The sequence below is a fragment of the Hyperolius riggenbachi genome, chromosome 6 (assembly GCF_040937935.1).
Source record: "Hyperolius riggenbachi isolate aHypRig1 chromosome 6, aHypRig1.pri, whole genome shotgun sequence".
NCBI lineage: Eukaryota > Metazoa > Chordata > Amphibia > Anura > Hyperoliidae > Hyperolius > Hyperolius riggenbachi.
The window spans coordinates 366,279,160-366,291,858 of NC_090651.1; the positions used below are offsets into that span (position 1 = coordinate 366,279,160).

The 12,699-nt window shown below is 48.1% G+C and overlaps 1 protein-coding gene across 50 annotated transcripts in view; it reads right to left on the bottom strand.

The window, feature by feature from the left end:
• Positions 1–12,699, bottom strand: part of LOC137521919 (fibroin heavy chain-like) — a 387,111-nt gene that overhangs the window by 141,213 nt on the left and 233,199 nt on the right. For all 50 annotated transcript variants that reach the window (XM_068241809.1, XM_068241813.1, XM_068241800.1 and 47 more), the window contains one exon: positions 9,613–9,666. In XM_068241809.1, coding sequence (XP_068097910.1) covers positions 9,613–9,666 — 54 coding nt within the window. The remainder of the gene's footprint in view (positions 1–9,612; positions 9,667–12,699) is intronic.

Consider the following 12,699-nt stretch of genomic DNA (forward strand, 5'->3'; position numbering starts at 1 on the left):
TACTCTTACTGTACTAGGAGTCTAGGACACTCAGTCACTGTGTTCATAGGCTACTAGCTCCTGCGTGCGTGCACTCACTGTCTGAGTGTACACACACCCACACTCCATTTCCTTCTGATCGCTGATTGATTATTGTAATTAGTTAGTTCTACTTACTGTTACTACTTACTCTTACTGTACTAGGAGTCTAGGACACTCAGTCACTGTGTTCATAGGCTACTAGCTCCTGCGTGCGTGCACTCACTGTCTGAGTGTACACACACCCACACTCCATTTCCTTCTGATCGCTGATTGATTATCGTAATTAGTTAGTTGTACTTACTGTTACTACTTACTCTTACTGTACTAGGAGTCTAGGACACTCAGTCACTGTGTTCATAGGCTACTAGCTCCTGCGTGCGTGCACTCACTGTCTGAGTGTACACACACCCACACTCCATTTCCTTCTGATCGCTGATTGATTATCGTAATTAGTTAGTTGTACTTACTGTTACTACTTACTCTTACTGTACTAGGAGTCTAGGACACTCAGTCACTGTGTTCATAGGCTACTAGCTCCTGCGTGCGTGCACTCACTGTCTGAGTGTACACACACCCACACTCCATTTCCTTCTGATCGCTGATTGATTATCGTAATTAGTTAGTTGTACTTACTGTTACTACTTACTCTTACTGTACTAGGAGTCTAGGACACTCAGTCACTGTCCATAGGCTACTAGCTCCTGCGTGCGTGCACTCACTGTCTGAGTGTACACACACTAAATTTACTTGTGATTACTACTGATTATTGTAACTGCTAGTTGTACTTCCTGACTGTTACTACTTACTTACTGTACTAGGGGACACTCACTCAGTCACCTCACCAACCAACCCACTCCATTAAAGTACCCCACTTTTCACCCGCCCTTTTACAAAACTTTTGTCTATACGCCCAAAACATTTAAGATGTCTGGAAGTGGCAGCCAGCGCGGTTTGGGCAAGGGGAAGGGCAGCAAGGGAATCAGGAGGAGAGGGAGCAGCATTGTGGCAAGCCGCGGCCGCGGGCGCGCCACCATGCACAGTTCCGCAGCAGCAGCAGCAGCGTCAGTGGCTAACATTCCTCCCATAGCCACTGGCCGTGGACGCCTTGGGCGCCGCCCAGCAGGAGCATCTGCAACTCACGCTGCAGAGACACAGCAGCAGCAGCGTGTAGCACCTGCTCCCATTTTCCTCCAGCCGGGTCGGAAACGTCCCATTGAGGAAAAGGATGCAGACACTGTGGTGCAACTCATGACGGAGGATGAGCAGCCCGCCATCAGCTCTGCATCCGAGGCCTCCACCCTCACCACCACCACCACCACCACCACCACCCCTGTTCGCAGCAGCCGCCCAGCAGGGTCTGGGGAGGAGGCCAGTTCACCGTCACTCGCCGACCTGTCATTCAGCAGTCTTTTGACCCCAGGCATCATGAGTAAATTGTCTGCTGTTGTTGGCGATCTTGAGGAGGAGATGCTGATGGGCACTTTGGGGGATGAGGGATTGGACAGCAAGACTGTGGCGACAGTCAAGCAGCCCATCCATGCATCAGGAGAGGAGTTTGGGGGGTCCTCATCCCAGCAGGACATGTTTCAGGAGGGGGAGGATTATGATGACCCGGTGACAGACAGAGACTGGGTGCCACCACCTCCAGGGGATGTCGTCCTCAGCAGCTCTGAGGAGGAGGAGGAGGATGCGCTTGTGGGCCTTGCAAGGAGGCGCATCATTGCAAGCATTGGCAGCGTCCCACAGCCTGCTGGTGTCTCAGGCTCAGCAGCAGCAGCAGCAGCAGCCAGTACCACCCCCAGCCGCACCCAAGCCCCCCCCCCAACCACCACAGGGAGACAGGCAGCAGCGCTTCCATGCCGTAGGGGGAAGTTTCTGTCACCAATCTGGCGGTTTTTCACCATGCCCACTGTGTACAGCAAGTACGCCACTTGCAACCACTGTCAGCGGAAGTTGAGCAGAGGTGCAGACCCCTTAAAGTTCAGCACCAGCTCGCTCATCAACCACCTTGCGGCTAAACATTTCCACCAGCATGAGGAGTTCCAGAGGCTGAAGGCATCTGCTGCTGGCAGTGGCACCACACCCATCACTGCACAGCCTTCAGCAGCAGCAGCAGCAACAGCAGCCACCCGCCCTCCTGCTCCTCCAGCAGCACCAACAGGAGTGCGGAAACGCACTGCTCCTCCCCCCTCTGCAACTCCTGCCGCCGACACTGAGGCCTGTTCTGGCAGCCAGTCCTCAGTGGCCTCCTCTGCTGTGTCTGCTGATTCCCGTGTCAGCAAAAGGCCACGCCAGAGCCTTTTGAGCGAGTCCTTCCAGGGGGTGGTTAGGGCTCTGCCTCCCAGCAGCCGTCGCGTGCGGCAGCTGAACGGCTTGCTGGCACGGGCCATGTGCTCCCAACTCCTGCCGTACACGCTCGTGCAGGAGGGGAGCGACATTCGTGCGCTGCTTGCTTGCGCAGCCCCAGACTGGCAGCTCCCCAGCAGACACTTCTTTGCCCGCAAGGCCATTCCTGCACTGCACCGCTTTGTGATGGCCAATGTGGAGCAAGGGCTGGAGCACGCGGTTGGTGAAAGGGTCCACGTCACCATGGACTCCTGGAGCAGCCGCTTCGGGACAGGCCGCTACCTGTCCTTCACTGTCCACTGGGTCAGCTTGGTGGAAGGGGGTGAGGATGGGAGAGCAGCAGCGGGCACAGCAGCAGCAGCAACACAGTGGGTGGTGCCACCCCGCAGGCTCAGGGGAACTGCAGCAGGTTCCTCCGATCCTCTGCCATCCTCCGGCACACCTGGCCAAACCCCCCGCCTCAGCAGCAGCGTGAAGGCCCGCCACTGCCAAGCGCTGCTGCACTTGGTCAGCCTTGGGAAGACCAAGCTGACGGCAACCCATGTGTTGGCCAAACTCCAGGAGCAGGAGAGGATTTGGCTGACCCCCAGAGGCCTCAGAGTCGGAGAGGTGGTGGCCGACAATGGGGCCAATCTGGTTGCCGCAATAGACAGGGGAAACCTGACCCACATCCCCTGTCTTGCCCACGTGCTGAACCTGGTGGTGCAGAAGTTCCTGCGCACCTACCAGGGGATGGGCGAACTGCTGGAAATGGCAAGGAATGTTGTGCGTCACTTCCGGCGCTCGGCTGCAGCCTGTGCGAGCCTGGAAGACGTGCAAAAGGAGCTGGATCTGCCACGCCATCGGCTGATCCTTGACGTTCCGACTCGCTGGAACTCCACCCTGGCGATGTTGGAGCGTCTGGTTGAACAGAGGCGCGCTGTCAAACAGTACCTTGCCCTGGCCACTGTTTCCGCAGCTCAGAGAAGGGACAAGACCAGCAACATCCCGTCCATCGTCCCCGATGATGACTGGAGGCACATGCAGCAGGTGTGCTTAGTGCTGGCTCCCTTCCTGCAGGCCACAAACATGGTGAGCAGGGACCATGCTATGGTCTGCGAGTGGGTGCCCCTGGTTTCTCTGCTGAACAGGGCCCTCGATGCTTTGCTGGAACAGGGAGCGGCAGCCTTGGACCAGCAGGAGCGGCAACCAGCTGCGCAGTCCACCTCTGAGGGGGAGGAGGAGGAGGACTTGGTGGAGGTCCCTGACCTGGCTGCTGATGAGGGGGATCAGCACAGCGCAGCTGAGTTGGTGCGGGGGTGGAGAGAGGATGAGGCGGCAGAGGAGGAGGATGAGGACAGCACTGACGTCGATGTGCCAGCAGACGTGGCCCGCCTCTTCCCAATGGCAGCGCACATGCTGACGTGCCTGCGCAGGGACCCCAGGGTGATCCAGATGAAGCAGAGGGAGGACATCTGGATCAGCATGATGTTGGACCCACGCCTCAAGGGGAAGTTGAGCCAGTTCCTGCCGCCTGCAGGAGGAGACCCAGCGCAACAAATAAGGAGCTTGCAGCAGGCCCTTGTTGAGCGCTTGGAGGAAGCCTTCCCCCAGCCTTCCACCCCCACTGTCCAGCAGCCAGCACAGAGGCAGCAGCAGGTGCCTGCATCCAGCAGCAGCAAGCGCCCCACAGACCTGCTGTCTCTCAGCCACGAGCTCTACAGGACTGTAGAGGCTCCGGCAGCAGTGACTAGAGAGGAGATGCATGCAGCAGCATCCTCCTCCGGTCACAGCCAGCGCCTGACCCGCATGGTGGCTGACTACATGGGGTCCTACAGCGGGCTTGACAGCGATGCCCCTGTTGATCCCATGGAGTATTGGGTCAAGCGCATGGAGATCTGGAGCGAGCTTGCGCAGTACGCCCTGGAAGTGCTGTCCTGCCCCCCTTCCAGCGTGCTGTCCGAGCGCTGCTTCAGTGCAGCTGGTGGCGTGGTCACCGAGAAACGCTCACGTCTGTCTCACAAGTCTGTGGACAGACTGACGTTTCTCAAGATGAACCAGGCGTGGGTGGAAGGCGAGTTCCTGGCCCCTGTTGTCGGCGAGAGGGGGACATGAACTGGCTGCCGGAACCATCGTTAATGTGCCTTACCACCCTTTACCACCTCCTGGCTCCTGCTCACTAAGCCAGCCTGGTTCACTTTGACTATTACGTCGCCTGCAGCCACACATTTTACACCTACAGTGGGCTGCTGTGTACTGCCCTTCTGCTGTCTGTCTGTGTTTCCCACTGCCAGGGTACACAGAATTACCTTCTTCTGCTGCCACTCTGCCACCAGCTATTACGTCAAACAATAGCTATATTGGTTGCAAAACCAAAAACCAAAAAACCATAAAAAAAAAAAAAGGTTTAATTTTTCTGAGGTGCCCGGGTTGAAAACTGTGTTGTCCCAGTTGTGTATTGGACACAATGTGGGCTGCACGACCGCTGTCTGGGACCTCCTGTTGTGTTTATTTACAGCCCTGGTATCACCGCTAGGTACCAGGGCTATTATGTCACGCTGCCTACCTGCTGCCACACTCACACTGCTCCTCCATACCTCCTCCTGCTGCTGCTGCTGCTGTCTGTCTGTGTTTCCCACTGCCAGGGTACACAGATGATTTACCTTCTGCTGCCACTCTGCCACCAGCTATTACGTCAAACAATAGCTGCTCGCCTACTCCTCCATTCCTCCTCCTGCTGCTGCTGTCTGTCTGTGTTTCCCACTGCCAGGGTACACAGAATTACCTTCTTCTGCTGCCACTCTGCCACCAGCTATTACGTCAAACAATAGCTATATTGGTTGCAAAACCAAAAACCAAAAAACCATAAAAAAAAAAAAAAGGTTTAATTTTTCTGAGGTGCCCGGGTTGAAAACTGTGTTGTCCCAGTTGTGTATTGGACACAATGTGGGCTGCACGACCGCTGTCTGGGACCTCCTGTTGTGTTTATTTACAGCCCTGGTATCACCGCTAGGTACCAGGGCTATTATGTCACGCTGCCTACCTGCTGCCACACTCACACTGCTCCTCCATACCTCCTCCTGCTGCTGCTGCTGTCTGTCTGTGTTTCCCACTGCCAGGGTACACAGATGATTTACCTTCTGCTGCCACTCTGCCACCAGCTATTACGTCAAACAATAGCTGCTCGCCTACTCCTCCATTCCTCCTCCTGCTGCTGCTGTCTGTCTGTGTTTCCCACTGCCAGGGTACACAGATGATTTACCTTCTGCTGCCACTCTGCCACCAGCTATTACGTCAAACAATAGCTGCTCGCCTACTCCTCCATTCCTCCTCCTGCTGCTGCTCTCTGTCTGTGTTTCCCACTGCCAGGGTACACAGAATTACCTTCTGCTGCCACTCTGCCACCAGCTATTACGTCAAACAATAGCTATATTGGTTGCAAAACCAAAACCAAACAAACCATTAAAAAAAAAAAAAAGGTTTAATTTTTCTGAGGTGCCCGGGTTGAAAACTGTGTTGTCCCAGTTGTGTATTGGACACAATGTGGGCTGCACGACCGCTGTCTGGGACCTCCTGTTGTGTTTATTTACAGCCCTGGTATCACCGCTAGGTACCAGGGCTATTATGTCACGGCGAGCTGCCTGCCTCATTGACTGCCTGCTGCCACACACTCATCCTCCTCCTCCTGCTGCTGAATTTACCTCCTGCTGTCTTTGTGTTTCCACTGCCAGGGAGCACATACAATGGCGCTTCCAACATGCATGCGCCCACCAGCTATTTGTTACGCTCAAAAATAGCTGCATTTCTTTAAAAAAAAAATTGAAAAGAGAAATACGTGAAGAAGAAGAAGACGATATTGAAAAGGAAGGAGAAGATGAAGATGAAGAAGAAGAAGAAGATGAAGAAGAAGATGAAGAAGAAGATGATGAAGAAGAAGATGAAAAAGCAGAAGAAGATGAAGAAGATGAAGAAGAAGAAGATGAAGAAGAAGAAGAAGATGAAGAAGAAGAAGAAGAAGATGAAGAAGATGATGAAGAAGATGAAGAAGATGAAGAAGAAGAAGAAGAAGAAGAAGAAGATGAAGAAGAAGAAGAAGAAGAAGAAGAATAAGAAGAAGAAGAAGAAGAAGAAGAAGAAGAAGAAGAAGAAGAAGAAGAAGAAGAAGAAGAAGAAGAAGATATAGAAGAAGAAGAAGAAGAAGATATAGAAGAAGAAGATCGAGAAGAAGAAGAAGAAAGATAAAGAAGAAGAAGAACAAGTATATACAGTAACACTACTGAACAAAATTAAGGACACAACTTCTCTTTCCACATTTTTTTTTAAAGGAACATCCCCACATAATCACTTGCTGTTGTTACTTGGAAAAAAAGAGGTTTCTTGCATCATTCACCCTCAAAACAAGTGTTGGAAGCTATTTAAGGCCAATTCGAATAGTCAGCTCGAATAGTTAGCTCGAATACCGACTCGAATAGTGAGCTCGAAGTCCGAGGTCGAATCGAATAGTAAAAATTATTCGACTCGAATATTCGACTGACCTCGAATAATTTACTATTCGAATTCGACCAAACTCGAATTTTAAAAAGGGGTATTTGACTTTGATGTTTTTAAGTGTTTTTATTTTTATGATGGTCAATAAATTATTATTTCTTATATACATCCGTTGTGGTGTGATATGCTTTGAGGCTAGCTTTTTCTTTTTTGTGTGGAGTTGTCATGTTGTCCAGACTTCAATTTATTTGCGCAAAAAGGTTTTTCCCATGCCCACATTATTGGATCAACATAATTCTGCATGACTTGTGGAAATAATGTAAAATCACACAAAATCAAGATTACCCACAAAATCGTAATGATGATCAGAATCATAATTGTGCAAATTGTGAAAAAAAAATCACAAAACTAAAATTACTCCTTTTGATCAACACTAATTATTATGATTATAAATTCAATAATTAAATCATGTAACCATTATCCTCTGTGGCACTGTACAGAGTAAGATACAGACATTGGTATATATTAAAATACAGACCTTGTACATAATATGTAAGTTGTAGACAATATAATAAGCTACAGTGACAATTATATAGTGATTAACAAAACATACAGCATACAACAGACCACCAAGGACACTTAGGAGACTACCAGGGACATTAAGGGGACCACCAGGGAAACTAAGGGGACTACAGATCTCTAAGGACACTAAGGGGTCCACTGGCCACCAGGGACACTAATGGGAATGCTGACTACCAGGGAAGCTAAGGGGACCACTTACCACCAGAAAACTAAAAGGACCACTGACCACCAGGCAATATAAAGGGACCACTGACCACCAGGGACACTAAGGGGACCACTGACCACAAGGGAAACTAATGTGGACCACTGTCCACCAGGGAAAATATGGGAACCACTGACCACCAGGTAAACTCAGGGGACCACCAGGTAAACTATAGTGTACCACTGACCACCAGGGCTATAGGGGTCCACTGACCACCAGGGAAGCTATAGGGGACCACTGACCACCAGGGAAGCTATAGTGGGCCACTGACCATCAGGGGAGCTATAGGGGACCACTGACCTCCAGGTAAGCTATAGGGGACCACTGACCACCAGGGAACCTATAGGGAACCACTGACCACCAGGCAAGCTATAGGAGGCCACTGACCATCAAGAAAGCTATAGGGGACCACTGACCACTAGGGAAGCTATAAGGGGCCACTGACCACGATGGAAGCTATGGGGGCCACTAACCATGAGGGGAGCTATGGAGGGCCACTGACCAACAGGGGAGCTGTGGGGGCCACTTTTCACCAGGAAAGCTATGAGGGGAAACTGAATACCATGGAAACTATAAAGGAAAAACTAGACCACGGGGTAAATTACGGGGAACCACTAGACTAACAGGGAAGCTATAGAGGACCACTGACCACTAGGGCCACAATAGGTGGCCACTATACCACCAGGGAAACACATGGGGGCCACTAGACTACCAAGGATATGTATTGGGTGCCACAAGACCACTAGGGAAAATATGGGGAACCCAACTACCAGAGAGATCTGTACAAGGGGGAGGGGTGGGCAGGTCAATTGGGGAAATGTAAAGGGGAAACCATAGTGATGGGGATGCAGGGAAAACTTTTACAACAATATATACTTTTTAACCATGCCCATTTTTAAGTCCATTCCCTCTGCATTTGTGGGTTTTATCTACAATGTATTTTTATAAGTTTTTTATTGTTTTATTTTTTGCTTTAAAGGGCATTAAAAATACAATTATTCTTCAGAGAAAATACTTCCCACAGAAAGACTAGTTTGCCCCATCCCCCCAAAAAATATGTATAAATAAACAATATTCATATATCACTTAGTGGTGTTAAGTAGTGGTAAAGTTATTGCTGACTGAATAGGGACGTAGCTAAAACATCAAAACTGCTCTGGTCCTTAAGGAGGGTTTATTAGTCAGTACTGAAGGCGTGAGCAGTGCAGCAGCCCCAGGACTGCTCCCCGCCGATTGGCATGAAAGGTCTTCAATAGGGCTAGCAGGAGATTGTGCGCAGGCTGCTCCGCTCCGCCTTCAGTCTCCTAGCGGCGATCACTGCTCGGAGACTTTTAGACGGCGAAACCGCCATCTAATTACCCCATACAGCGCTGCGATCTGCAGCAACGCTGTACTGGGGACAGCTGTGTGACATGGCTGTCCCCTCCATAGGCTGGGGAGTGATCGGCTGTCATAAGCTGAAGCCTCTGACAGCCGATCATGCTGATTGGCTGGCGGAGGGAGGGAGGGGGAATAACTAAATACAAAAAAATAGGCAAATTTAATAAAAAAATAATAAAATAAATAGTCATCAAAAACGGCGGGATCCAGCTCCTCTCTACACTCATATACGTTACCGAAGCATGCCGTTATTTGGGTATACTAAGGTCCTGCTCTATAGTGAATCCACTGCTTTGTTGTAGTGCCAGCTGATACGCCTTTTTTTCTCTCCCTAACGTCACAATCTGAACTCACATTATTTATTTATTTATTTATTGTATTTATAAAGCGCCAACATATTACGCAGCGCTGGACAATAAACATGCAGAGTTCACAAAAGGAAGCTGTACTGTTCCCCCTTCCAGGATGTGTCCCCCATGATCCAAGAATGCAACTAGAATGCAAGTGCCTAATGGCAATCTCTCGCTTTCTTTCTCTTCTTTTCACATAATTGGAGCAGTTTTTATATTATAGTATTGTTATATTTTCTTTTATAAATACAGCATGAAAATTACCTGCACCACCAGTAGCTCCACCTCCTAGATTGTCTGGGAAACGACCGCCAACATCTAGAATAAAAAACAATATCACATGTAATAATTGCCACTGATTTACTAATGATACTATAATAGGAGTGTGGTTTAGAAAGGACACGATGAGTGGGAATTCAAAAGATCACACTCCTAATATTTACAAGAAGCGAGTGCCCACACATGATCACAGCATCACACAGCATTTTCAGTTGAAAGATGTAGAACATATAATTGTCAACTGCCCAGAAAAAGGGCCTTATTTTGCTTTCCCTTATTTGTTTGCTTATTTTTATTCACTCTTTTGTATTGTAATTTTTGTACTTTTCATGTGTTTATGCATTTGTTGTTGTTATTTTTCAGCTTTGATATGATAACTCTAAAAAATGTGTTGTTTGCTTCAATTTGCCTAACCACACCAGAATATTTGCTTTTAAGACCAAAGAGGTATTTAGTTTTTCTTTGATATTATCTCTTCATCTTTGTATTTAGAAAGTTGTTCATTTTAGTTTAAACAATACCTCTTTAAAGCGGATCCGAGATGAAAAACTAACTATAACAAGTAACTTGTCTATATATCTTATCTAAAGTTTAGATGGTTTACACAGCAAATCTAGCTGCAAACAGCTTTAATTACAATGACAAGTACAATGACAGCAGCCATGTTGTTTGTAAACATTACACAGAGGCAGGCTTATCTGTATCGTGAGCACTCAGCATGTGAAAAAAACCTAATCCCCCTCCTCCTCTCTCCTCCCCTCTCCCTCTGAAATCAATGGCTAGTAACACCTCCCCCGCCTCCTGCCCAGACTGAGCTCCCATGAGCCCTTGCTACTGCCAAAGCTCTCTGAAAACCTGTGGGCGTGGCTTATTTAGTTTATAGGGAATTAGAGTATTAAAACAAAAACAAAAAAAGTATTTGACTTGAGGAATGCCCTATAAACAATAGGAAAGAAACACAATAATGCAATGAGCAAAAGTTCACCTCGGATCCACTTTAAGTCTTTTTTCCCTTTTGCACATTGAGTTTAGCTGGAGTTTAAAGGGGGTACAATGGTGAAAAAAAAACTGTTCAGTTTAACACACATATGTGTGGCTACACTTGTCATGTGTGTGATGATTACAATGTCCACACTTGTTTTATAACCCTTGCAAAATGGGTACCCAGGTTGGAAGGATCACCAGACGTAGGCAAGGGAAAGGGTTTGAAGACCTTAGAGACACATTTCAAAGTTTTGTTGGAGAGCCCTACAATTTATAGTTACACCCCTGCGTGTATCCAAATAAAACAGTCAAGCAGAAAGTGGATTGCAGACCAGCTCTATGGAAAGAGTAAACATAAGTAATTTGGGCAACACGGTGGCGTAGTGGTTAGCGCTCTCGCCTTGCAGCGCTGGGTCCCCAGTTTTGAATCCCAGCCAGGTCACCATCTGCAAGGAGTTTGTATGTTCTCCCCGTGTATGTGTGGGTTTCCTCTGGGCACCCTGGTTTCCTCCCATATCCAAAAAACATACAGATAAGCTAATTGGCTTCCCCCTAAATTGGCCCTAGACTATGCTACATGCACCACACAATACATACATAGACATATGAATATGGTAGGAATTAAATTGTGAGCACCTCTGAGGGACAGTTAGTGACAAGACAAAATGTACAGCACTGCGTAATATGTCGGCGCTATATAAATACTAAATAAATAATAAATACATTGGTTTCATCTGAGGGAGCAAACACTGCAGATTGCACATCAGTGACATCACACTGAAATGGCTACTATGCAGACTTCAGTGATCAAATGTACACATACAACTGGCTATGTCCTACATTTATTTTCAGTTCAGTTTAAGTTTGAAGGAAAATGTCTCATTATAAATTTCTGTTCATCAGTGGTAAGTTTTTTTATAGGAAAACTGGAGGTCTCTCCTGTGTATACAGACAAACAAGGTAAGCAAGTTTAACCTTTTCTAAGCTGCATACTGTAAATCATATGCCGTACTTGTGGATGTCTAAGCCTGATGCAGCATAGGATTTATGTCACCTGCCATTTCCGCTCCTGACGCGATCGTGCGCTCCCGAGAGGGGAGATTAAGCTGTTATATGACAACTGACATCTCCCCTCAGTGATTAGGAGCCATCGCAATTGGCTCCTGATCACGTGATCACTATGACCACCGGCGGATTGTAGTGATCACTATTACAGCAGTGGTGGTAGGAGGAGAAGAAGAGGATCCACTCACCTTCCTGACGTTCCCCCGGCGATCGGCGCTCCCATCCGCTCTGGCCAGCATCCTCTCTCGCTCTGACATAAGTGTTGGGTCCTGGCTTGATGATGTCATCAAACAACCTGGACCTGGACCTGGAATTTAATGGTAGTGCGAGTGAGGATGCTGGCGAGAGCGGAGGGGGCTAGAGCTGCTCATCACTGGAGCCTGGGAGGTGAGTAAAGGCTGCTGGCAAAACGGGGGACACCTGCGTACACTGGGGACACCATACTTACCTAGCCATACAGGGGATCCGGCTGCCTGACCCCCCCCCCCAAATGCACCGCCCCCACATGTAAAATGGCCTGGGGGGGTTAGGCAACCGGTTCCCAAAGGGTTAAGTAACATCAGTGAGCAGCAAATTCTGATTTCAAGTCTTCCATTTTTTTGCATATGTTTATGCTTATAGATGTTTATCAATGCTAGTTATGCAAGGAGGAATCACCTTATCTCTGCTGGTTTTATTTAGTCTAGTTAACATCTCTCTGACAAAGTATGTATTTGAACATGAAACAAGTCAGAAGACAACGTCCATCAGTATGTTTTTTTTTTCAACCGATTTTATGCATTTGAGATCAACATTTTTTTTTGTAGTGCTACTTAGCTGCAATATTTGCACTGTGGCTTAAATTGATGATCCCAAAAGTTTTGTCATTTAGTGTCATTTTGAGGTCTTTTAGCCCTTAATGTTTAATAGTCTGATGCTGTATATACTTTTATACTGACTTTTTCTTTTTGCATTTATAGTTTCCTGGAGGAGTGGTAACCACTGTTCTATTGTCTGTCTGATTTACATTATTTGAGAGTGTAG